The following is a 25,730-nucleotide window of genomic DNA, read 5'->3' as shown; positions in this document are numbered from 1 at the left end:
AATGGTAAAGTGGAAACAGGATTACCACTTCCTTGGTTTTAAGAATTTGTGGTCCGATATAAATAAATATGTAATTCCTAATAAAGTCAAAGAAACTCACTTTAAAATAATAAACAGATATTATCCATGTAATGATTTTATTAGTAAGTTTAAAGAAGGGTTTTCGCCATTATGCAGTTTCTGTAAAGAAGAAAATGAAACAATTGTACACTTATTTTTCAGTTGTAACTATACTAAATTATTTTGGTCCCAAGTTTCATGGTTTGTTTTTGAGTTATTTTATAAGTTTGTTACAATAACTGATGTAATGGTCTTGTTTATGGATTGTGATACTGGCTTATTAGAAATGGATAAAATAATTAAACTTCTCATTCTATTTGGAAAATATCATATACACAAAGCAAGATGTATGTCGACTGTACCAAATGGTAGACTATTTTCCATTGATTTGAAGAATTTTTATGACTCTCTAACTTCAATACAAAACAATCGAAAAGCTCTAAAAACATCTAAACTGTTGAAAAGAATACTTAATGTATTAGTAACATGATTGATGTGTGATGTAAGATGTAGAATTTTAATCTTTTTGTTTTACGGATTCAAATGTCTCTGTATTCCCCCCTTTCTGTTATCTCAATAAAGAAGAAGAAAAAAAAAAATTATTCAAATCTTTAAATAAATATGTTGGTTTACCAAGTATACATTTTCCTACACTTTGAAACGTTTAGTTTTACAATTGGGGAAAATCTTTAAAGGATGAACAAATCATGGTTTTAGACATCACATTAAAAATAACATTTAAACTGGATAATATTAAAAAAATTGTGCTGGAAAAAGTGTGAAGGACTTAAAAGACCTTGATTAGCGCTTTACTCTCAAAAGGATGTGCGAACCCTGAAATGAATAATGTAAAAACATTTGACGGTAACACTTTACTTGAAGGGGTGTGCATAAGACTGACATGACACCTTCATAATCATGACATGGCAGATGTCATAAATATGAAGGAGGTCTTATGCATGTTTATGACAACTGTCATTAAGTGTCATTCGCTCAATTATGACATTTTTAATGCAAATATGACATTGTTTGAGATGTCTTTGTTATGACAACTTGACATAAACCAAAACATCATAACCTGTCAGTGTCTTTGTCATGACAACTTGACATTACCTAGACAACATAAATTGTCATAAATATGTCATAAACATGACATAGCAGTCTGGGCTTCTTCGCCCGAAAACGGGCGAAAACTTGAACGTTTCGAATTGTTTAATTTTTTTGCTTCATCGGATGGGGGTGAAACTTGGTGACTTTTGTTTTATTACCTATATGAACACACAAAAAAATCAAGGAGATGATTCTGATATGTTAAAGGGTCGTAAAAAAAAAAGTCACACTTAGCTTCCTCCCGCCCGAAAACGGGCGACATAGGAAATCAATGGGAAATACGAAAAAATAGGAAAACTCAGAGAAACTTTTGGTGGTACAAGCTACAGATCAGCCACTGTGCTGAAAAAAAGTGTACAGCAATGAAGGGGTGACACTCTAAAACATCAAGAGTGCAAATAAGAAATAAGGTAGGAGGAAAATTCTTTTTTAGTGAAGTCCCCCTACATGTTAGCTGCATCTGGATAAAAAAATAATAATTTTTGGATAAAGGAATCAAAAGTTACAGCATTTGGAAAAGAGATAGCCTTTTTGTACAGTCTTTGACACCCCCTCATGGGCAATATTTTCTCCATGAAGAATATCTTGTCATAAAAGCAATAGATTATGTTAATTTTGGGCTCATTTTAATTGTAATAATATGCTGTAAAAAATGAAGTGCCATTTTCAATTATCTGAGAATGTTTCATGAGCTGTATGATGTTTTTGACACATTGCAGTACATTATTTTATAGATTATGAAAAAAAGGAAATTCTATTTATCAGCAAATAACTCAGCAATACTTAAGAGTTTTTCAAAGTGGATACGTTCACTGTAAAGTTCAGACTCTAAGCTTTCAAATGACATCAACTTTGTGTTAATCAAGGCAAGATTTTTTTTAAATATGGTAAAGAATATTTTTGCAGCTAGGTGGCGCCTGCTGGCGGTACACTTGGTTTTAGAGGGATTACTCAGCACTCGTGACTCAGCACTCAGCTGAGATCCTAAGCTTTAAAATGATATATAATTTGTGTTGTTCCATTCAGTGGTTGCTTAGTAATAAAAAAATTCTTTCCGAATGGGAATAAATCAAATAAATAAATAAAAAAGCTATAGGCCATGTTATAGGACATGACACAAATTAATACATTTTGAAGCCACTAGATGGCGCTCTTCTCACTTGAAAAAAAATTTTTTTTAGGCCTGCACTCTATTTTGATGTGAAATGTTTCATTTATTGAAAGATAAAATAAAATAAAAATATATATATTAATTCTAATGGAAAAAATAGCTCATAAAAATTATATAATTAATGCAAAGTATCATAAAAAATTCTAAAAATTCTAAATAATAATCAGAAAACATTATAGAACAAAAATATATTTGATTGGTTATTCTGGGAAAAAGTAAAGTAAAATTTTAAGGCTTCGCCCGTTTTCGGGCGGGAGGAAGCTAAGTGTGACTATTATACGAAGAAGCCCAGAGGGTTAATTATCAAACTTAAGAAACCACTTAGCTTTATGGGTTAACATATCATTAAAATGTCAGGTGGTTGGTTTTGACATTGGCTGTCATGATGCCATTATAACTGTGTCATGAATGTTTTTCTTGACCTCAACTACAGTGGTACAAATTTAATTTGTCATTAAAATGTTATAATGGCTTCATGACAGCCAATGTCAAAACCAACCACATGACAGTTTAATGAAATGTTAACCCATAAAGCTAAGTGGTTTCTTAAGTTTGATAATTAATCTGCTATGTCATGTTTATGACATATTTATGACAGGTTGTGTTGTCTTAGTAAAGTCAAGTTGCCATAACAAAGACATCTCACACAATGTCATATTTGCATTAAAAATGTCATAATTGAGCGAATGACACTTAATGACATTTGGCATAAACATGCATAAAACCTCCTTCATATTCATAACATGTGTCATGTCATGATTATGACGGTGTCATCTCAGTCTTATGCACACCCCTTCAAGTAAAGTGTTACCCATTTGACTATTTATGCCACAATGCCATGGTTACAGTTAACATTACTACATTAAATCCATAGGGAATATTGGTGTTTTGTGGACTTAAAAGCCTTATTACTTAATCCTTGTGCTGCATTAGGGACATTTTTGTCCTTTTCAGTTTAATTTATTTGACCATTTTGGCTGATTTAATGCAAATGGTATGTAATTTGGCAAAATTGTGACTTTTTGGATAAATTTAAACATTTTGATTCCATTTTGCATAATATGTACAACATACACTGTGTATATCACATAGGAACACTCAGCACCATAATGGCCAAAAATGTCCAATTGAAACCCATTAAAATGTCATTAAAGTCCCTGTAAAGGCAATTCTACAAAAAAATTCTAAACACATTATAAGTGCTAGAAATGTATTGCTAAAACATATTACAAAGACTGAGAACTGTGAAGTACTAAATTGTGGAGTTAGACCGTTAAACAGTTTTTCACCATTGCTGTGAGCCGGATTTTTTGGGCGGTGCTAAAACGGGGGATTGATGATGCACTGCGGCCCCCTGAGCTTGATTGGGCCCCTACTTGATGACGCACGGCGTCACTAAGCCTATCGGCGCTCAATCGCGAGTTACTATAGACAGCCTACACCCACTAAGCAAAATGATGTCCGAAAGACGTCTTTTCAATGTCTTTGTTACAAAAATCGGACGTTGAAATGACGTCCACTGAGGGTCTAGAATGAAAGTTTATATGACGTCTTTTTTTGACGTGTTCTGCACGTCCGATATAGACGTTCATCGAACCTTCGTACAAGTTTAAAACTAGTTCAGATGTGGCCATTGTGGACATATTTCAACATCATTTATGGTCTCATTTAGACACAATTACTTTGACTATTGCTGTCAGATGATCTTAGTGAGAATTAACAGAGGTTTAGATGTTGATATTTGTTTAATTTGAAGTGTCACCATTGTGGTGACCAGTGTTTGCTTTAGTTGGGCTCTTGGTCCCCGTTCCTTGTACTTTAACTTTTCTTTGGCTGCTGTAACAGTGTGTTTGTGTAACACAATTGTTGTGGCAGAGAAAGTCTAGAAAAAGTTTGAGGTGGTATCACCTCAATGTTGATGATGACATAATCATCACAAAATGGGCTTTTAATATTGTGTTTAAAGTTTTGTGTTTATATTTGACATTCATAATCACCAACCTTGTGGAACTGCATTTATTGGTGCCAAAAGCATTAAAATGATCACTTATTTGAAGGTGTATAAAAAGCATGTGCACATGATGTTTTGAGCAAGTGTATCAAATAGTCACACACAGACATCAAGATTTTGGATATGAATCACAACAACGGTGACAATCAAAACAGAAAAGCTTGGGAATTAAGGATGAGTTTTGTCCTATGAAAGCTACCCATCATGCATTGCAGCATGAAGCTTTTTTTTTATTTTTATTGTCACCATTGTTGTGAATCATATGCACAATCTTGATGTCTGTGTGTGACTATATGATACATTTGCTCAAAATATCATGTGCACATGCTTTTTATACACCTTCAAAAAAGTGATAATTATAATGCTTTTGGCACCTATAATGCAGTTCCACAAGGTTGGTGGTTATTAATGCCAAATATAAACACAAATCTTTAAACACAATAGTAGATGCCCATTTTGTGATGATTATGTCATCATCAACATCGAGCTGATAACACCTCAAATCTTTTCTAGACTTTCTCTGCCACAACATTACAGCAGCCAAAGAAAAGTTAAAGTAAAAAGAAAGGGGACCAAGAGCCCAACTAAAGCAAACACTGATCACCACAATGGTGACACTTCAAATTAAACAAATATCAACATCTAAACCTCTGTTAATTCTCACTAAGATCATCTGACAGCAATAGTCAAAGTAATTATGTCTAAATGAGACCATAAATGATGTTGAAATATGTCCACAATGGCCACATTTGAACTAGTTTTAACCTTGTACGAAGGTTCGATGAACGTCTATATCGGACGTGCAGAACACGTCAAAAAAAGACGTCATATAAACTTTCATTCTGGCTCCTCAGTGGACGTCATTTCAACGTCCGATTTTTGTAACAAAGACATTGAAAAGACGTCTTTCGGACATCATTTTGCTTAGTGGGCAGTTTGCTAGCTACTATGCCCACGGCTCTGGCTATACCTTCGTCATGTAAATGCGTATTTCCTGGATGCAATCACTTAGAAAACAGATCGGTGTCCTTATTTCAATTTCCGAAAAATTATCATATCAAGAAGAGGTGGATTAATCTTGTGAAGAGCTAACGTTACCTTGATGGAGAGCTGATGATCACCACCACACCCGCCTCTGTAGAGATCAGGATAGTTTACTTTCCAGTGAACTGGAATTCACTGATAATCCGCTGTTACTGGTGAATGGGGCCGAACCGACTATCTCCCGCTGCATGCGCGTATGGCAAGCCATTTTAACATTTAAAAGCTAGACTGGATATGTGTTGCAGATATCTGTAATTCAGTTTTGCCTAGTCAAAAAGAACATTTCAGATATCCGCAACTACATTCTTCCTATCCATAATTGTAATTTCAGATATCCACAAAGACATTCTTCCTAGGACAAATGACGTCACTTTTGCCATTCATTTGTATGGGGTTTATAATTACAGATATCTACAATTCAGTTGCAGATATCCACTATGTGAATTACGGATATCTGCAATTGAATTGTAGATATCTGTAATTCTAGTTTGAGATATCTTCAATTTGATTCTGACTAGTCATAACCACAGTTCAAGATATCTTTAATTCACCTCAATTCAAGATATCTACATGTTCCTTTTCAGATATCTTTAAGTTTTGACTAGGCGAAATTACGTTGTAGATATCTGTAACTGGAGTTATGACTAGTCAAAATGGCGTTGTAGATATCTCAAACTGGAGTTAGGGATAGTCATAAATTAATTGTAGATATCTATTATCAAGTTATAGATATCTTGAAATAAATTTTGATTAGAGATATCTGAAATTTGAGATATCTGTAACTTTCATTCTGCCTAGTCAAAATGTAATTACAGATATCTTGAATTAGAGTTTTGACTAGGCGAAATGACGTTGCAGATATCTGTATGCCAATTAGGCCCGCATCACACTAAGGCGGGAGCGTTGTTTTTCTAATCATTCAAATCGCACCTGTTAACTGTTAACTTAATTAGCACTGATTAGCACCATGTTGGAGCAGCCAGAGGGCGAAGGAATTTTTAATCGTCTTTTTAATGCTGCAGCCCGTGCAAGACAGGAGCTGGCAGCGAGAAATGATGATTCAACCTTACTTTCCACAACAAGACGATTATTTCGCCGGCGAGTTCATCGAGGTCGGGGTAATTTTTCTTTTTTAACATCAGAATTGCTAATGTGCTATCAGAAGTTCGGGGTAGTTGTTCAATAACTTAAAGCAAAACAGTTGCCAAAATGCATTCTAGGGTCTTTTTGTGAATGTACTCGAGTCAAATGTACTTCGTTTAAAATTTATATTGACAACAAAAACTGCACTTTTAAGGTCTAATGGCTTTTTGAATGGGTTCGCTAGGGGCACTAGCAGCTAGAACTACTGCAAATACACATCAAAATAGCTAGGCTATTTCTTAAATCTCAAGAAGGCTCGACACAACATGACACTTTGCTTTTAGTATTATAAGGGTCCCTACACATGAACTCAAGCATTGAGAACATTGTTCGTGTACAAAGACGGGTTTGTTAGCACAAGACCTAGCTCACGTTTTTTTTTTTTTTTTTTTTTCGTAATTATAAATTAGTACAAATGAAATACAGAACCATGAACGTGGGGATACAGAGAAAAGGAAAAACTAAAAATTACATTTATAAAACGTAAAGCTTTTTTATTGGAGGGGATTTTTTTTTGAAGTGATGACAATAATAATTGTAAATCATAAGAAAATACTTTGCAGTTAGGTATTTGAATTTATGGTAGGCCTATCTTGCTTAGTGAATATGATACCATCATACAAAAAAGTTTAATATATCATCTAGCTTTTTATTTTAAGAGACATCCGAGTGAAAAAGAACCTTACTGACAGAAATATTACACAACTGATGAAATGCAAGATGGAAGCTGAAATTTGAAGCCACAATTGTTTAGTATAAGAACAGATCAGTAGAATAAGTGTAAAATGGATCCTCCCTCCTCTTGGCAAAAAGAGCATAGTGGGGAAATATTATGGTAAAATTTACTTAAATATTTATTACAAGGGTAATAATGATGAATACATTTTAAATGGACTTATTTTATTGTGAAACACTTTTTTTTTTGGCACTGTCCATACCTAATGAAATGTGATATTTGGGGAAAAGTGAAAACCATTTCCCATAAGCCTTAATAATTGAACTCTTACTATCACTTATAAAGTTTCTTAATTTTTTTTGTACGTTTAACATCCAGGATATTTACCCCATGTATAAATAGTTGAGGGACATTCATATTCAAATTACCATATGATTTATAAGATTTCACCAAAAACAACAAATTAGAAGGGATAGTCTTTGTAAGCTTAATGTAGTTCTGTTTTGATGCATTTAAACCATATAGTTCAATAATATCTTCATAAGAATAAAAGTCTCCACTATTGTTTACTAAGTCTGAAACAAAAAAACAATGCCCTTATTAAACCAATAAGGGAAGAAAAATGATTTACAGGCTGATAATATTGGTTGTAACTTGTTCCATATGATATGAGGAGAAAAATTGTGTTTAAAGATCAGCTTCCATGACATAAGAACATGGAAAGTTTCATAGGTAGTCTCGTACATTTAAAATCACAAGAAAGCAACAATTTTAAATTTCCACATTTAAAAATCAAATTAGGAATCCAAAACCAGACTGAATTCCCCTTTAAACATTTTTTTCCAACCAGTTTTTTAAAAACCTGGTTCAAGGTAAAAAGTCTAAAACATTCAAACCTTCCTTTGAGTACGGTTGAGTTAAATATTTCCTGCTGGCGTGTTCCCCTTTATTTTTCCATATAAATTTAAAATTAAGAGTGTCAATAAATTTACAGGTGACCGAATCAACATAAAGGGATATAGAAGGATAAACAAAGCGTGAAATTCCTTCAGCTTTAGATAACAGCGTTCTGCCATATATTGTAAGGTCTCTTTGTAACCATAAGCTAAAGATCTTTTTGGCAGAATCTAATTTAGGGGAATTCAGAGAAATTTTTAATCCTGCTGACACTTATGTACCGTATTTGTGTTTTACAGGAGGATCTGGTGGCCGCAGGGAAAACCCTATTTGGCAAGCAAAACTTTTCCTCCTCCCAGGGCCAGATAATGGTTTTCTGCCCCCCACAATAGAACTTGAGGAACTGGCTAAACATGGATTAGGTAAATGTGAGATTGAAGCAGATAAGAATTGAGTGTTATTTACTTGTACGCCTTATCTAACCTTCTTCTTGAAAAGAAAGCTATGGAATGAGCTGCTTTGAATTTTGTTAGCTTGAGCCTGTATGGTTCGATTTGTTGTACTGTCTCTATATTGGGAAACATTTGACTATGTTAATACATTTAACATTTGTTTTTAAGAAATATTGTAGAGCAGTTTACTCTTTGATGCATTTCCATAAACAGTTTCCATGTAGCCATTTTAATAGTTACACCTATGCAACACTTTCTCATGTCAAGGCATCACTTTGAAAGTGTCCAGGAATACCTCCCAATGAATCCTTTTGCATTAGCTATCTGAAGTTAGTCAATGGTGGTTATGGTTAGTGTGAGGATCTGGGTGGTGCATTCAGACGCTAAGGCAAGCTACACCATATATTGTATGTTAATGTTCTTTCACATAATGGTCAAATGTGTGATGGCCTTGTGAGTGAGACCAGGCTCTTTCTTCTGTCATATGCAATTTTCTTAGGAGTGTAGGGTTCGTTTAGTTTCAAAGCTGTAAACTTTGTAGAAACACAAATGATCTTAGGTTAACTGTGGTAGTCATACAGAGGGTTGTTCCATAAAACAAGATTAGAATACAAGCCAGGCTTATTTAGGTTAGTCAGACTTATTGTCGGTTGATTCTGTTTCATAAAGCAAACTTAAAATAGTTCAAACTCAGTTACCCTGGCAACTTATGCTGGGAAACTAGCCTGGTCCAGGGCAGGCTAACGGTCAGGCTAAGCCTCAGCTGTTACACAGATCCTCTAACACTGACCGACAAGAACACAATGATATTACCACTGACACTCTTTCATACCATTATTGGACTTTATTAACCACTATTAGTCCAAAAATAAATACACAATACAGAACTTAAAATAAGGCTTATCAACTTAAATAAGGCTACAATGATAAATTAGACAATATATATATATATATATATATATATATATATATATATATATATATATATATATATATATATATATATATATAGATAGATAGATAAATAAATACAATATATATACTACAGGTTTCCTTTTTTTACTGGCTGAATGTTTTGTGGCCAAGATTTAATTAGATTGTTTTAAAGATTTATGAATACATTTCTCTCTGGTTTTATTTGGCAGTTTGTCTGGTTTTTGTTTTTGTACATGTTTATGATTATTAGAAGAACATTAGAACACAATAAAAAATAAAAAAAGCTTTTTAAAGCAGAAGTTAAAATCACAAAAAAAAAATAATAATAATAATTACAAAAGCACAGTATAAATGTTAACTGGTAAGATGAATCTGAGCTTAGTAATTGACAGTATATTAACCTACATTTGATTTACACCATTACAATAGTCCCTTTACAGTTACTGCTATCATAAAAATACACTTGTAGGTTTAAAATTCTAAATAAGGGACATCTAATGTCCAACTAACAAATATTTTAGCATATATATATATATATGTACTTTATTATGTCTTTCAATTCAAACTCTCATTTCAATTTTTACTCTCTTGCATTTGAGTAATATTGTGTATGTTTTTTTTTTTTTTTAATAACTCGGTGTTCTACGTTATGTATGTACTGTATGTATACACACTGAATGGTTTTGATATTTGATTTTATCTCTCTTTTTTATACTACTACCTTTTCTCTTATTTTATCTTTTGTATTATACTGTAAAGCACTTTGGATCAACTACGGTTGTGTTAAACTTGTGCTATATAAATAAACCCTGACTTGACTTGACTTGAAACACATTTAACACAATTATACAAATGGACAGTTCCTTTAAAGACATCATATTTTCCCCCAATAAATATTCCTTATTTTTCCTTCTACTTTTTTCTTTTGTGATAATACCAACCAACACATACATATAAATAAAACAATAAATAAATATTAATAAAAATGTAACATTCACATATTTATATCAAACTCTTATAATGACACATAATTCCTAATAGTTATTCAAGTAATATTATTTAAATATCAAATATTCAATATTAAATAAGTAAATAAATAAAATAACAAATAACTAGAAATAAAAGGGAGGGTTAAATAAAAATGTAGTTAATGTAGGGTAATATATATTCCTTTATTTTATGGAATATTCTTTGATTTTAGAGTTGCACATATCTTTTCAAAATGTATACATTTGCTCTTAATTTCATGTTATCCTCTCCATAACTAAATCTAACCACTCATTTAAAACTGGGAATTCTCAGCATTCTAAATAAGTATACATCATCTTAAAAAAAAATCTTCCCTGAATTAGGCTACTTCTGTTCACTGAAGTACTTCTGTTCGCTAGAAGTTCACTGCAACTTATCCAACATCCTAAAGATAAATTATTATAATTAGAATATATTTCTAGTGTTATAAAATATTGCATATTAATTTTCCAAGCAAAATGTATATTTTAGTCAGAATTATTGCGCTCCTATTTGGCGCGCATGCGCGCAGCGGCGCTCGTTCAATATGAAGATTAGCAGTAAAATGGATACATTTGCATGACTTTCTATCATTTACAGATGGAGAATATAACTGTAAAATGTAAGTTTTACACTGAGGAAAAAACTAAACATGTCACAAACGCATAAAACAGCACAAAATATACACTGTTTGATGGTGGATCGATTTGATCTGTGATCGACCTCTAGGGCTGCTTCAGAAACGCGTGCACACGCAATTATCTAGACTAGATAAACCTGGATCAAATTAGTGAGATTGCCTGAACTTCAATTACCTTTTATGGAACCACTTTAGCCCCAACTTATTTGTTAGGCTCATTCAAGTCTGGTTTTGGAGTTTAATCCCCGCTTTTCTTAGCATCTTTTATGGAACAACCCTCAGGTCTACTTTTGGGGTTTGGCAACACGATTATGTCTGAAAATGAGTCCTGAATGCTAGGAGTCCTGAAAGATCTTGCAGCAACTAATGAATGTTACTTTGCCACTAGGAACCGATTATACTGATGTTTACTTTTCCATTTTTAGGAAAACCTGTGCATGAGTCAACGGAGGCTGGATGCACAAACTCAAAGATTGTGTTAAACTGGAGTTTATCTGAATTGAACAACTTTGTTTGCAAAGCTACCCTCGTATCAGTTTAAATTTGGTAGGCTTTGAATTGGCAAGGACAGGCAAAGGACGCAAAATCCAGAAATTGCAAGTTAGTTCTGTGAAGGAACTGAAAGCAGTTGTTGGCAAAAGCAGGCTTTACATCGTGCCACGAGCCACTGTCTTGCAGGTATGGAATTATACACAGGGATTTATATCATACTACAATCATATAAATGTGTTCTCTGTAATGTCTATGCCTATAACTGAAGTTACCCTCTGCTCAGGTAACATCACCACCCTCTGCCATGTCCCAGAATTCATTCCCACCACTCGCAGCTCCAGCAGTAGAGGAGACCTCACAAGTGGTTTCAGATCAGGTCCATATTAAAATGATTGCACATCTAATGATTTTGTTATGTCCACTATACACTTTGTAGTGATGAGTGGCAAATACAAATATAACCCCCTTTTTTTTTTTATGTACAGTATTAAGATGCATCTATTTATTCTGTGTGATGTCTGAGCAGTTACATTCCCTAGGATAACAGTTTTTGTAATTTTTCTACCTATGGATATTTTCAGTTTCAATTCAGTTGAATTGGCCTTTCATTTAACCTTAATATAAATGATATGTTTATGCACAGTGCACATTTAATGTTAGGTGACAGTTCAAGTAACTTCTTTACTGTGCAGTGACTATAACAAATTCTTTGTCATTAAATATTTTTTGTCTTCTCTTAGGTAATGACACCATCCGCTGCCATTCCCCAGAACTCACAACAACCATCCAGCACTACAGCACTTGATGAAATCTCCTTCAGTGCTGAGACTACAGAATCTGTAAATCTCCGTGTGAGTGAAGTTATTTTTGATGTTGTCAATGTTTGTAAATATGACTGATTTGTGACTCATAGTTGTACTTTATGTCCTTCAGGAGTGGCGAGCTGTACGTTCCCAGCAAGATGAAGAATATAATGCTTCTTTGTTGGCAGATATAGAAAAGGTAATTTGACTATTCGCAGTTTGCTTGCCAAGGTTAAATTTTGTTTAAAACAAAAATGTGTATTACATATATGGTATTGCAGGACAGAAGGAGGCACTGCTATGAGGTTCTGGAAGAAAAGCGCAAAAAGGTTAGTGCTGCCACTAAATATTTTGTTTAATTTTATATATATATATATATATATATATATATATATATATATATATATATATATATATATATATATATATATATATATATATAAAAATATAATATATAATACAATATTATTTATATATATTATCTTTTTTTTTTTTTTAGGCCATTGAGGAAAGACGCCAGCGAATGGCAGCCCGTGTTGAACCTCGTGATGGAAAATATCTGAAAGCCAAATATCCAAATGGAGATGTGAATAAGAGGAAGTTCATCATGTCTGATCCAATTCAAGTAAGACGTTCATTGTGAAGAAGGATTAAGGTTTTTTTTACATGGATGTTTTATTTAGTTATTTTTTTCTCATTTATTTTTCCTCATTTCTGGATTTCTTTATTAATTAATATTTGCCATCATGGCCTCTTTGTTTTTAGGTCTTGTTTGATTTTATTGGAACAGATGAAATGGCCAGTGAGGTGTTCAGAATCCAGGAAGCTACTTCTTCAAATGCTATAGAGAGCACTTCTACTGGGTCAATTTCAGATCATGGAATCAAACCGTTCTCTACATTGTATGTCCTTTGGACATCACCTTTTGATTATCTGGTAAGTTACTACGACAGTATCACTTGAACAAATTTTTTTTTCATAATGATTTTGATTTGGCCATATGCATTACCTTTTATTGATAAGTTATAATTTTTTTGGCCTGATTGTCCCTGTTAAATTTTATCTTAAGGCTTGTTAAGAATCCCCGCATCCCAGTTTACCTACTTATACCATGCCCTAAAAGTATGTGCTCTTTTTGTGAAGAAAAAGTACATACTTTTGAGTGTGTGAGAGAAGACTAGGCAAGCTTTTGGGACATACTATCCAGTCATAAAACTGTGTCTTTAACGGACACCATAAACTGGCCTGTCAATCATCTTTTCACAGTTAATATCCTCCACAATTTAATTTGCTACTAGCCTGAGAGAACATTTATGGGCCTTGCATGTAAAGACATTTACTTTTATGCATTTGGCAGATGCTTTTATCTAAAGCGACTTACGCGTAATGTAAAGCGACGCTCTACATTCAAGATACACATTTTACATTTTGTCAGTTCTTGCTTTCCCTTGGAATCGAACCCATGACCTTGGCATTGCTAGTGCCAACGCTCTACTGTTTGAGCTACAGGAAAGCCTGTAAAGACTCTAAAGACTCTTCTAGAATTCTAGAATTCATGCATAATAATGCATTTAAAACTTGATGACATAATGGATCTTTTTAAAAGTTCACATTGTTAGTTAAGATGAAATATAACATGGATAACATTAAATAAACACTTTTATCAGTTGACATTTATTATTAGTGACTCAAACCCCCTCTCCATTGGTCTCGCATGTTTGAAACCTCGCTATGTGTCCATCCACCTATTTCTGTGCATTTTGCATGAAAACATGCACATAAACTAAGATGGAAACACATTTACCAAATAAAATCCAGTACATGACCGATTATAACTCATCATGCCCAAATGTATAGTCAGTACAGTTGTGTTCAGTCAGTGATTACAGTCTACATTAATGTCTGTGTTTCATTTCAGGAAAAACACTGTGACCCTGTAAATGTTGCCCAGCCTCCAGTGGATTCGCCCTTTGTTCAGTCTCCAGTGGCTCTATCCCCAGTCCAGTCTCCAGTGGCTCTATCCCCAGTCCAGTCTCCAGTGGCTCTATCCCCAGTCCAGTCTCCAGTGGCTCTATCCCCAGTCCAGTCTCCAGTGGCTCTATCCCCAGTCCAGTCTCCAGTGGCTCTGGCCTCTGCCCAGTCTCCGGTCTCTCTGGCCTCTGCCCAGTCTCCAGTCGCTCTGGCCTCTGCGGCTTTGTTCACAGCCCAGACTCCATTCATTCATTTTAATTTTGAAGACCAACCTACAGAGCCAATTGTCATTGATATTGATGAAGAGACACCACTTAGTTTTCCATCTCCCCAGCAATCAGACATTGTAGATCTATCCCTAATAGATCAAGGGAGGTCTGTGGCCCTAGATGAGTATGTTCCTATATATGCTTATTTACTTAGTTAAATACTTTTTATGCATTCGCAAATTAACAAACACTCGCACACAAAGCCACCAACTCTTCCATATAAAAATTAATGGGATGAGGTTGCATTGTGACTGGAAGTCCCTGCATGTGTGAGCGGGGCTTTATGCAACTAGCAATATTCTAAAATATACCATAATGTTCAGCATTTGACTAAAAACAATCCAATCTTTGTCTCTTGCAGGGTTGACCTACAGACCATTCTAAAAAAACTGCAAAGCAAAATCGATGGAAACATCTGCCCGACAGCAAACCAAATAAATGTGTTCAGAGAAAACATACTACAGTGCAGCCTGCAAGCTGTCAAGCGGCGACGATTCAACCCACAAGCAAAATTAGATGTAGTGTTTGTTGATGCTGAGGAAAATGGGGAAGGGGCAATAGATGAAGGCGGCCCTACTAGAGAATACTTGCGGTTGTTGATGCGGGCCATCCATCAATCAAATGTCTTTCAGGGCCATGAGAAAGACCGGAGTTTGGCTCTAGACACACAAGGTCAGTACTCCTGTTAAAACAGAAAGCTTTTGTGTCAGGTTATGTTTTAATGCTATTCGGTATCCATGAAAAAAATGCTTTTTTTTTCTCTCCCACCACTACTGGTCAGATGATGCTTTTGGATTCCACCTTAACAGTCGAATAGTCTTTTTGATCTTTTGTGTTTGTATTTTTTGAGGGTTCATAAACTGACAAATCAAATTTCCTAAGTTTCACATTGTACTATTAAAACATTCTGCTTGTTTCAGAAATATCTAACTTGGTAGTCCAGTAAAGGGTTTTATTCAAGGGTTTTATTGAATCCAGACTCGTAAAATGTCCGTTATAATGACAGTGCTACACTGTAGTCTCATGCTATTTACACCTTGTTTGCACTATTAGTTATGATAAAATGATTTTGTGAGAACGCAGAAATCATGTTGCAAAGATGAGATCACTGCATTCACTTGATTAATGCTCAGTGCTCTTTCCTGCAACCTTTCAGGTGATGAGGGTAGATCTAAATATAATCCTATAATCTACACCTCACACTTTGTTATTCTATACAGCTGTTATAATAAAAATTTGTAAAAGTATTCAATAGTTACACATGTGTGTGTATATAACTGTTTCATATGCAAAGATGTTTTTGTGGAAGCTGCCACAAAATAAAAAAGGTAACTGACTTTTTATCTAACAATTCTGACTTTTTGCTCCCAATTGTGCAATTTTTTTTTTTTTTCTCAGAATTATGGGATATAAACTTGCAATTGTGATTATAAAGCTTATAGAGTTGACTTATAAAGTTTATATCTCACAGTCATGACTTTATAGTACACAATTTTGAGTATATAACTTGCAGTTGTTAGTTCATATTATGCAATTCTAAGAAAAAAGAATTTGGACAAAGATGAGACCTACAAAGAGTCAAAAAGATGAATCTGTTTAAAAAATGTGTCTGTTTTCCTCAGTTACATTAGAAATGTAAGACTGTAGAATGTAAGGATGACAGTCCTGTTTTCTCCTGCATTTAAAATTGTCCAATTATGATCAGATCTCCTGAATTCTAATAAGGAGTGACTGAGGGGTAAAATATTAACTTGAATATTAAAAAAGTATTTAGAATGGTTCTGTAGGAATTTCTGACATCAATATTTCTTCTGTTTTACTTTAGCTTTGGAGAATGGGTTGTATGCATCAGTGGGGAAGATGATTGCTATGTGTGTCGTCCATGGAGGAGTTGGCCCACATTTCTTCTCTGAAAGGCTTTTTCAGCAGATCTGTGGCATGCCAACATCCTCTGCCTCAGTGGATGAGGTTGGAGATCATACATTGAGGGAGCAACTAATTAAGGTATGGAGATGTTTGAGAATTTAAATAATTGTTTAAAGGTGTTATATGATGCTATTATTAAAGATCATTATTTTGTGTATTTGTAAAATGTGTTGACATGCTTCAACGTTAAAAAAAACACATTATTTTTATATGCAGTGCATTATTTTAGCTCCTCTATGCCCAGCCTCTATCAAATGTGATGTTTTCTACAAAGCCCCTCCTTCCATCTGCTCTGAATGGTCAGCTGACCCAGTGCATTGTGATTGACCAAACACCCACAAGTGTGTGTCAGAAATGTAATGTAAATACAGAAATGTAAATGTAACCATAATTGTGAGCTACAGCTTTCAAAGTACATATAAAAACAGTTAATGGGTACATGTTGCTCAGCTCTGCTTGAGCAGGCATCAGTGTCATACAGAACACAGGGCATCTAGAGCTGCTTTTCCACCATCAGGGTGAATGTTTCTCTTTGCTTAACAGTTTCATTCTTTTTTCGCAACTGTTTTAGATACAGGAAGCAACAACTGTTCAGGAGGCAAATTGTGCCATTGCAGAAGCAGCAGACAGCTTAAGTATCATCGGTGCCTTGAGATATATATCACACTTGACAGAAAGGAACTCTCTTGTCCAGTCAGCTGCAGAGTTCTTTGTGAATGGCAGACTGCGGGCTGCCTTGGACCAGTAAGTGATTTAAAGGGTTAGTCTGCCCAAATATTGAAATTCTGTTAATTATTCACCCTCATGGGTTTCCACACCCCAGGACTTTAGTTAACTTCCAGAACACAAATAAAGATACTACCATGCTAACATCTCCTGAGAGTTGTAATGATAGAACACCCTTTGTGTTGAAAACATACAGTATACGAAGGTCTTACGGGTTGACCTGAGTAATTAATGACGGAATCGTTTTTTTTTTGGGTGAAGTAAATTAAGCCTTTACTTTTTGACAACATAACTATCATCAGCTTGAAACTTCCATTGACTGCTATGTTTGTTATGCAGGTTTTCAGAAGGGTTGCAAACTCTCGGTTTACTGGAAGAGATGCAGAAATATCCTGCACTTTTTAATGACATGTTTGTCAATGAGCAGAGGCCCCTTCAAGCAAAGGACCTCTGCAGTCTTTTTTATGTGAACTTTTCCCCACAAGGCAGCAACAGAAGGGCAAAGGAAAACCAGACCATATGCTACTGGAGGGACTGGTTGATCGATGTTGAAGGTATGACATGTTTTTATGTAATGTTAAAGGTATGCCATGTAAAAAAAAAAAAAAAATCAACATGTTTAAAATTTCTACAGTATAATGAGTGAATACTTAAATCCATTTTCCAAATTGTATTTGTGCCTTGTCCTGAATCATTACAATTACAGTAAATATTTATATTCAGACTTTCATTATGAGCAGGACACATTTAAAGGAGCAGTTAAATTAATAGCTAGAATGCTAACGCTACTTTATGTAGCTTTTAATTCTCTTGTAATGTTTCATTTGTATTTGTTTTATGCTATTGGTCCTCTATAAACAGTGATTAATAAAAACAGTGACTTAGATTTAAAGAAAACAAGTGTTTGAAGTGAAAAATTAACTGATTTTTGGTAAATCTAACCATTATGCAGAACAAATACTTAGGGTTGTATTTATTTTTTTTATTTTTTTTAATCAGACAATATATAGAAACCCTGCAGCTAGATGTAGTCATAATTAGACAGGCTGGCTCTGTTTAGATCAAAATATCGCTGTCAAAGAGCTGCATGTACCACACATTTTAGGTTAGTCTTTTGAGGTTTGTGATTTTTTTTTCTTTTTTTTTTTTTTTTTTTTTTTCTGTACATATATTTTACAGAGGGAGAGACTGATGGAGTCACTCTTGAAATGATAATGGAGTTTGCCACTGGAGCCTCCACAGTGCCACCTCTGGGTTTCCCCCACCGCCCAGAAATAGAGTTCCTCCATCAAGACAGGAAAATCTTTCCAGAGGCCAATACTTGCCTCATTATACTCCGACTGCCGATACACACAGAATATGAAATGTTCAAGACCTACATGACAGAGGGAATCATGCAGAGCCCATATTTTGGTGTTGCCTGATATGGTTAAAAAAATAATGTAAATTTTTCCTCTTTTAAGGAATAGTTCAGCAATAAAATAAAAATGTTGTCAATGATTTGACTTACAGAAGTCTCATGCTTTAAGCTTTAATATTAGCCTACCTTTTTACACTTTTGGAATAGTTCAGCAATAAAATAAAAATGTTGTCAATGATTTGACTTACAGAAGTCTCATGCTTTAAGCTTTAATATTAGCCTACCTTTTTACACTAAGTAATTTTAGGTACAGTTACAACTGAGTACAGCTTTTATACATTTAAATTTCCATTTAAGAAGCACCTTGAAGTCCAATATGTTTGAGATGTGCATCCATTGCAAAATAAAATGCATTGTTCTGCATTATGCATGTTCGTGTTTATTGTGGAAAAACAGTGTTACATTGCTCATTAACTGTTTGTTCAGGTTCTCTCACTTGTACACCAGCTTTTCATCGAAAATAAAACAATTTTTCAATGTTAGCATCTAAGCATCTATTAATTCTTCAACAGAGCATTCTTGTAGTTAAAACTTTTACATATTAAAATATTACAAAAGAATGACATTCTTTATAACACACTCTAATCTGCAACACTAGTTTACCAAAACATTAGCAATTTCTGCACAACAAACCTGAAACTTAATCTTCAAATCTGTAATATGGTCAATAGCATGGGAAACCGTTTCCATTTGCTGAGGAGTAAGGTTAATTTGAGGCTGTTCAACAGTTACAGCTGGGATTTCTTAATTTTCAGCTGTGGGCAAAAACTCAATGCCATGTTGAAACTTTGTGAAGGTCGTTGCTGGGATCAAGCAGTTCAGAATCTTCAAGACTGTAGAATATGCTGTAGAATGAATCCCTCCACAAACGTTCTATCCTTTGGTTGGACGGATTCCCCAGTAATGTGACTAATGGATTGATGTTAAAGGGATAGTTCACCCAAAAATGAAAATTCTGTCATCGTTTACTCACTCTCAAGTTGTTCCAAACCTGTATGAGTTTCTTTGTTCTGCTGAACACAAAGGAAGATATTTGGAAGAATGTTTGTAACCAAACAGATCTCGGTCCCCATTGACTACCATAGTATATTTTTTTCCTACTATGGAAGTCAATGGGGACCGAGATCTGTTGATTACAAACATTCTTCCAAATATCTTCCTTTGTGTTCAGCAGAACAAAGAAACTCATACAGGTTTGGAACAACTTGAGAGTGAGTAAACGATGACAGAATTTTCATTTTTGGGTGAACTATCCCTTTAAGGAATTTTTGGCAGTTAAATCTGTTGATCTAAAATTCTCATTCAAGCCATTAAACATTCAATCTTTTTTCATACATTACCAGTTTATTCATCTTTTTTTATTCATCTTTTCAATCCCATTCAAAATAGTTAGATCCTTCTCCACTTTTCCAAGGATTCATTGAATTTCTTTTTCATGCATTTTCAAGTCTTGTCTATTGATTCATATTCCATTTAAACCTTAAAGGTATAGCGGAGGATGTTTTACTTCCTGGTGGGTAGTCTAAACTATTGGTCCTCCTAATTGTCAATCATTCTGGTGAATCAATCAAACTTTTCAAAAAGTGGAGAGGGCGGGTCTTATCTAAAATTTGGAAAGATCCTCCGCTATACCTTTAAGATGTTTCACATATTTCATACATTAAGAGTTCAACATTTAAATCTCATTCATACTAATTAGATGCTTTTCTGCTTTTTTCTACAAATTATAACACAATGGGAGTAGAAAGGAACAATACAAATATTGTCAGCCAACAATACTACAAAAAAAAAGACAATAAAACATAACACAGCACCAACAGTGCTGTTACTGCCAATGTTTGGACTGGCACCCACAAATCTAGCACATCTGGCATTCGCTCCATCAGCTGCAGCTGCACCGACCATACCGCCTTATTTGAACAGAAAATATAACTTAAAGCTGTTTAAACTAAAAATGTCTTACAGTCCTGGATAATATATGCAGCCAATAAACTTTTGTCTCTGGGCTTGGAATTGGACTATACCTGAGTTTGCAAAATACTGATGATTGCAGTACAGCAAGCCTGATATTTTATCTTTAGATCAGAAAGGTGTTGGATTGCATTGTGTACAGATGTCTGTTGTTGCTGAGTGAGGATGAGTTGAGGTGGCTCTACATTAACAGCTGGGAACTCTTCCTCATCAAGTGTAGGCAGTGTTTGAATTCCATACTGCGCTAGGATGGCATCAATGTTTTGGTCGCTGTAGGGATTTTCCCCAAACACATTGTTGACAGCTGTGCTGTCTGTTGCAATGTTTTTGAGCATGCCCTCTGTCCAGAGTTGAGTTGGTGTGCGATTATTTTCTGTTCGCAACGGATGGAGGTTCCAGGCCTGTCTAAACTGCTCCAGTCTTTTTTGAATCTCAGGAAGATAAACAATATGCAGTGAAAGTCTGTGGACATCATCATCTGGGTTTAGAACCTCTGAATCCTCTAAGGAGTAGAACATAAGGTAAAACTGCTGCAAAACATGCAAAAATACATCACGCCAAAGGCGTTCAATTCTCTGATTGTGAACTGATTGTCCGGTTATGAAACCTCTGTGTTCAAGTCCTTGAACTAGATGCATGAATAAAGCCACAAGGACATTTTCACCACCATGGTCAGATCTGACTCTTGATGGTAAGGCATAGAGGCATGTTGCTTTCAAAAACTGAGAAAGTACTGTTGTGGCACGATTGTCTGTGCTGCAGTTGAGGTAAGTAATCAGACGGGAGTATCCATCAATTGCACCATGAATCACAAAGCCCCATCTAGAAAGGTTGAAAAACAAATATTACTTGAAAATGATGATACTATTGACAGTAGTCTGCAAACAATATAGCTGTAAACTCCATTTTTTTTTATTTGCTGAAGTTCTTTTCAAAATATTAAAAAGTATGACAAGTCTGGTAATAATAACCTTATGAGACGCATGTTCCCATCAATGTGCCACAAACTATTGGGGTAAGGTACATGATAAACACGTCTTGCAACTGTCTGGCTCCATCTCCTTGCAGCAGCAGTAGGATTGACCCGTGTCAACATCTCACGGACCCTGGATCGTGTAACAAGCACACCCTGTGCGTGCAACAGGGCTCTTATCATCTGCAACAGATTTGTGAAAAGATCTAAATTGACATGATATTCACAAAACAATGGCACACAAATGTGAATTAAATACAGCCTAAAGATAAAGACCTCCAATTACCTCATTTCCAGAATTAGGATATTGGCTCTGAAGTTGCCTCACATGTTGTTCTAGTTCACCATCATCTATTGCAGACAGCATACTTCTAACAGGTATACCCAACAACTTTGATTTCTTGTACAGAAATGATGAGGAGCATCCCAGTATTTCAGCAGTTTTTGAAATTGTATGGCCTTGCTTCAGCAGAAATTCAATGTGTTCTCTGGTAACATCAATGGCTGGTCGGCCTCTTCTCCCTACAAAAAGAACAGGGTTTAATGTAAGATTTTTGCCCATTTTTTGGAAATTACAGTTTAAAAATTTTAATAAATCACTTTGCCGTGTGTGTGTGTGTGTGTGTGTGTGTGTGTGTGTGTGTACATTTTCAATGCGTCTTACTGTTACCAATTTATTTTTGTGGTGGTTCTGCATTTTAGATTATTTTATTTTACAAATGATAAGAACATTTTTTTTATAGTCTGTAGGCCTATTCCTGTATATTGTATTCCTCTATGTGTGTGTGTGTGTGTGTGTGTGTGTGTGTGTGTGTGTGTGTGTGTGTGTGTGTGTGTGTGTGTGTGAGCATGATCATTTTGGATTGTGGATGTTTTTTGCATTGTTGGAAGTGTGCCACTTTATTTCTTTCATTTCTGTCTATGTATTCTGGTTCTATGTGCGTTGGTTCTGATTTTGATGATGAATTTTGTCTATTTTGAGTCCAATGATAAATAAATATTTATATTTATTTAAAATATATCATAAATCCTCCAAAAACTGCACAAATGTTGAGTAAAAACATTAATAAACAGAGTAAAATTATATTTGTAAAAAAAAAAACTATTAATCTATTACAAAATTAAATGTTAAATGTCCAATAGACCCCAAAGACCACGAGTGTCACTATTTTTGTTTCATACCATGTGAAAAAAAAAAAAAAAAAAAAAAAAAAAATTGTCATTTTTTTGTTGTTGCTTCTTACAGCTCCCACGGTGAACCTTTCTACTGTCTATGCAGCCACGAAAAGCAATAGGCTAGGGGTCTCCAACCTTTTTTCATCTGAGAGCTTCTTATTAAAAAGGAAAGTGGCCGAGAGCTACTCATGTAATACAATACTTAAATATCTTAAATAATGCCTTATAACTCTCATATTATTAACTATCAAAACTGTTTTAGACCTAAAAGGGTTTTTGTAGGCCTAAATATGTCACCCTTAAATGTCAGAGAAAAGAACAGAATCAGAGATTATTTTTTAGTTGATCATAACAATGAAATGGCATGAACATTTCATTTCATGGTACAAAAATGATCACGGTTATCACAGAATCCTGTTCAAAAAGTATAAATACTACACAATGAAATCAATTCACCAAGTTTTATGTCGAAAACCAGCAAATAACAAATAAAATTAGCATCAATATGCACTTTTTGTTTACATAAACATTAAAATAATAACATTAAAAATGATAGCCAGATTTTAAAAGAGTGTCTTGCAACGTTATCTACTAATGCATCAAGTTCAAATCAAGTTGTGGCAAAAAAGGTTTTATAAAAAGATAAACCTCACATATTTCAGCCTTTAAATCATTTTTTATAAAAAGAATGAGTCAAAAAAGATAAATTAATGATATTTACAATGCACATGATTAGCTTATTTTTTATTATTAATAGTAAGATTCGGTCCGATTTGCCTGTGGCGTCTGTCGTTACTATGCAACCATGCGCTGCTCTCCACAACGACAAAGATTTCCACCACCGAAAAATGCTTGCTGTAGCTTTGCTACAAGATTTATTAACAGATAAGAGAAAAACACCTGTAATGATTGGTTGGTTCTTGTCATAATGGTTTGTGGCATTCTGAAAAGTTGCGCCTGGAAAAAATGAGCGCGCTTCTCGCGCGCCTACATTTGAATGAACTTGAGCGCGCAAAAGACGCGATATGTGAACGGCCCCTTGGCGAGCTACCTCAAATCAGGCCACGAGCTACTGGTAGCTCGCGAGCGACGTGTTGGAGACCCCGCTAGATGTTTTAAACGGCCGGATTTCCCCTTTAACGTTAATGCAATGATAATGCAGTGATAAACAGACTCACCTGAACTAATGCGCCTGACAGAGAAACGTCTGTCTTCCCCAGCATGGAAATTTGCGTCTATTCGAGTTTTTAGTTGAGCCAAACTGCTTTTGAGTTCATTGTTTGTGTCTGGTGATAGCAAATGCTCAATTCTTCCGAGATTTCTTTCACACTGTTCAATAGAACGACGTTCTCTCTCTCCACAAATCCCCTGTGTGAGGGCTCGTTGAATTTCATGCCATTTTCTGGTGGTTTTTTCGATTACAGCCAACGCCATGACTGCTTTCTTCTTCTATTCACAGAAATAAGGAAATGAACCCACTTCTTCTTTGATTATGGCGGGGAGGGGAAATTACGTATTTATGGATATCTAAAATAGAGCAACGTCATGCACAATAATTTACACTAGTCTTAATGACGTTTGAGATATCTTTAACTTTCATTTGCCTAGGCGAAACTGAATTACAGATATCTGCAATTGTCATTTAAGATGTGTGACTAGTTGAATGTCGTTTTCAATGACGTCATTGCAGATATCTGTAATTCAGTTTTGCCTAGTCAAAACTGAATTACAGATATCTCTATCTGTCGTTTCGACTAGTCACAAATACGTTACAGATATCTTGAATGACAATTCCACCTATCCAAAATGTAATTACGACTAGTCAGAAAGACATTGTTGATATCTACAATGTTAATTCCGGATAGTCAAAATTAGCTTTTAAATGTTAAAATGGCTTGCCATATGCGCGAGTCATATTTCCCGCGAGTGGGCGTGGTTTCAGCGCAGCCAGCGGACACGCCCCCAGCGTTTGAGAGCTGAGACTGCTGCTCATTTTTTCGAGATTTTGATAGCTTATTTTATTTACTTGGCGGCTTTTTTAATCATTAAAATTGGGCTGGGTGGCTAATAACACATTTTTCGGTGGTATGACAAACTCAGAACACATACTTAATTTTGACTTTACAGGGACTTTAATACATGACTCATGATTTATGTTGAAACATCCTTTCATTTTGAAGCAAAAACATTATATTTGCATTATATAGTGTTTTCCACCAGATGACGTCACTACATAGGTATTACATATGGGGGGAAATGCACGTTATTTTCCTGGTTACCACCAGGGGCACTATTGACTGTGTTATGAAACATTTTAATGGCTCAATGATCTAAAATGATGTTTCTGAGTATGTGTGGATGTCTGAGAGCAATGTGTGTCTGCGTTGACAAAAGTGTGTGTGTGTGTAGGGCCTAAATATAATACATGATGTTTTATTAACAAAGTTCGGGAGGAACACGTTCTAATGATCAAACAATCAAGTCATTCCAACCAGCTGTCAGCAATCAGTAATCAACAGGTCCACTCAATCAGCATGATTAAAGGCCTATAAATACTCACAGTCGACTCACCCATTATCCTTGACAGTTTTCAGCATCCCTCCACCACCCCATCTCCTCACACTTACCTGGTTATCTTCCTAACCAAGAGATACGGGGGGAGTACTCTGGGTTCGGGCCCAATTTCCGAGCTCGGAGCCCTCCCCCCGGACAGCACGCCAAATACGCATAACTATTTATTCTCTGATCATTTGTAAGTGTGAACTCGTGAAATGGTGTTTAGGCAAGTGACAAAAATCATAATATCCTGAAGGTCATATTTTACCCTTTCTGTCAGTACTCTCTCTTTCTCCCTC

At 35.0% G+C, this 25,730-nt stretch overlaps 2 protein-coding genes across 2 annotated transcripts; one reads left to right on the top strand and one right to left on the bottom strand.

Annotated features, from left to right (window-relative positions):
* Positions 1-11,707: 11,707 nt before the first annotated feature.
* Positions 11,708-19,237, top strand: LOC309498615 (uncharacterized protein). Its single transcript, XM_082169438.1, has 13 exons — positions 11,708-11,826; positions 11,924-12,016; positions 12,381-12,491; positions 12,574-12,642; positions 12,725-12,772; positions 12,943-13,068; positions 13,209-13,379; positions 14,362-14,807; positions 15,045-15,355; positions 16,509-16,687; positions 17,181-17,353; positions 17,675-17,889; positions 18,515-19,237. Exons 2-13 carry the CDS (start codon positions 11,945-11,947, stop codon positions 18,757-18,759), a joined length of 2,166 nt encoding a protein of 721 aa, XP_082025564.1. The 5' UTR covers positions 11,708-11,826; positions 11,924-11,944; the 3' UTR covers positions 18,760-19,237.
* A 1,158-nt stretch (positions 19,238-20,395) lies between these two features.
* On the bottom strand, positions 20,396-24,631 carry LOC309500578 (uncharacterized protein). The gene is made up of 4 exons (XM_082172204.1): positions 24,054-24,631; positions 21,986-22,221; positions 21,698-21,882; positions 20,396-21,548 (listed from the first exon to the last, which is right to left on the bottom strand). The coding sequence occupies exons 1-4, from the start codon at positions 24,307-24,309 to the stop codon at positions 20,774-20,776; spliced, it is 1,452 nt and encodes a 483-aa protein (XP_082028330.1). The 5' UTR covers positions 24,310-24,631; the 3' UTR covers positions 20,396-20,773.
* Between the last annotated feature and the right edge of the window lie 1,099 nt (positions 24,632-25,730).

Source organism: Leuciscus leuciscus (assembly GCF_965113295.1).
Source record: "Leuciscus leuciscus genome assembly, chromosome: 1".
Taxonomy (NCBI): domain Eukaryota; kingdom Metazoa; phylum Chordata; class Actinopteri; order Cypriniformes; family Leuciscidae; genus Leuciscus; species Leuciscus leuciscus.
This window is presented reverse-complemented; position numbering and strand designations above follow the sequence as displayed.

Excerpts from the sequence above, each read along its gene's own strand:
- LOC309500578 (XM_082172204.1), bottom strand. The coding sequence starts at position 24,309 with ATGGCGTTGGCTGTAATCGAAAAAACCACCAGAAAATGGCATGAAATT. Across the intron at positions 22,222-24,053 it reads TGTCAGGCGCATTAGTTCAG|GGAGAAGAGGCCGACCAGCC; the intron begins GTGAGTCTGTTT and ends TTCTTTTTGTAG. Across the intron at positions 21,883-21,985 it reads ATCCTAATTCTGGAAATGAG|ATGATAAGAGCCCTGTTGCA; the intron begins GTAATTGGAGGT and ends AATCTGTTGCAG.
- LOC309498615 (XM_082169438.1), top strand. The coding sequence starts at position 11,945 with ATGTCCCAGAATTCATTCCCACCACTCGCAGCTCCAGCAGTAGAGGAG. Across the intron at positions 17,354-17,674 it reads CTGCGGGCTGCCTTGGACCA|GTTTTCAGAAGGGTTGCAAA; the intron begins GTAAGTGATTTA and ends TTTGTTATGCAG. Across the intron at positions 17,890-18,514 it reads CTGGTTGATCGATGTTGAAG|AGGGAGAGACTGATGGAGTC; the intron begins GTATGACATGTT and ends TATATTTTACAG.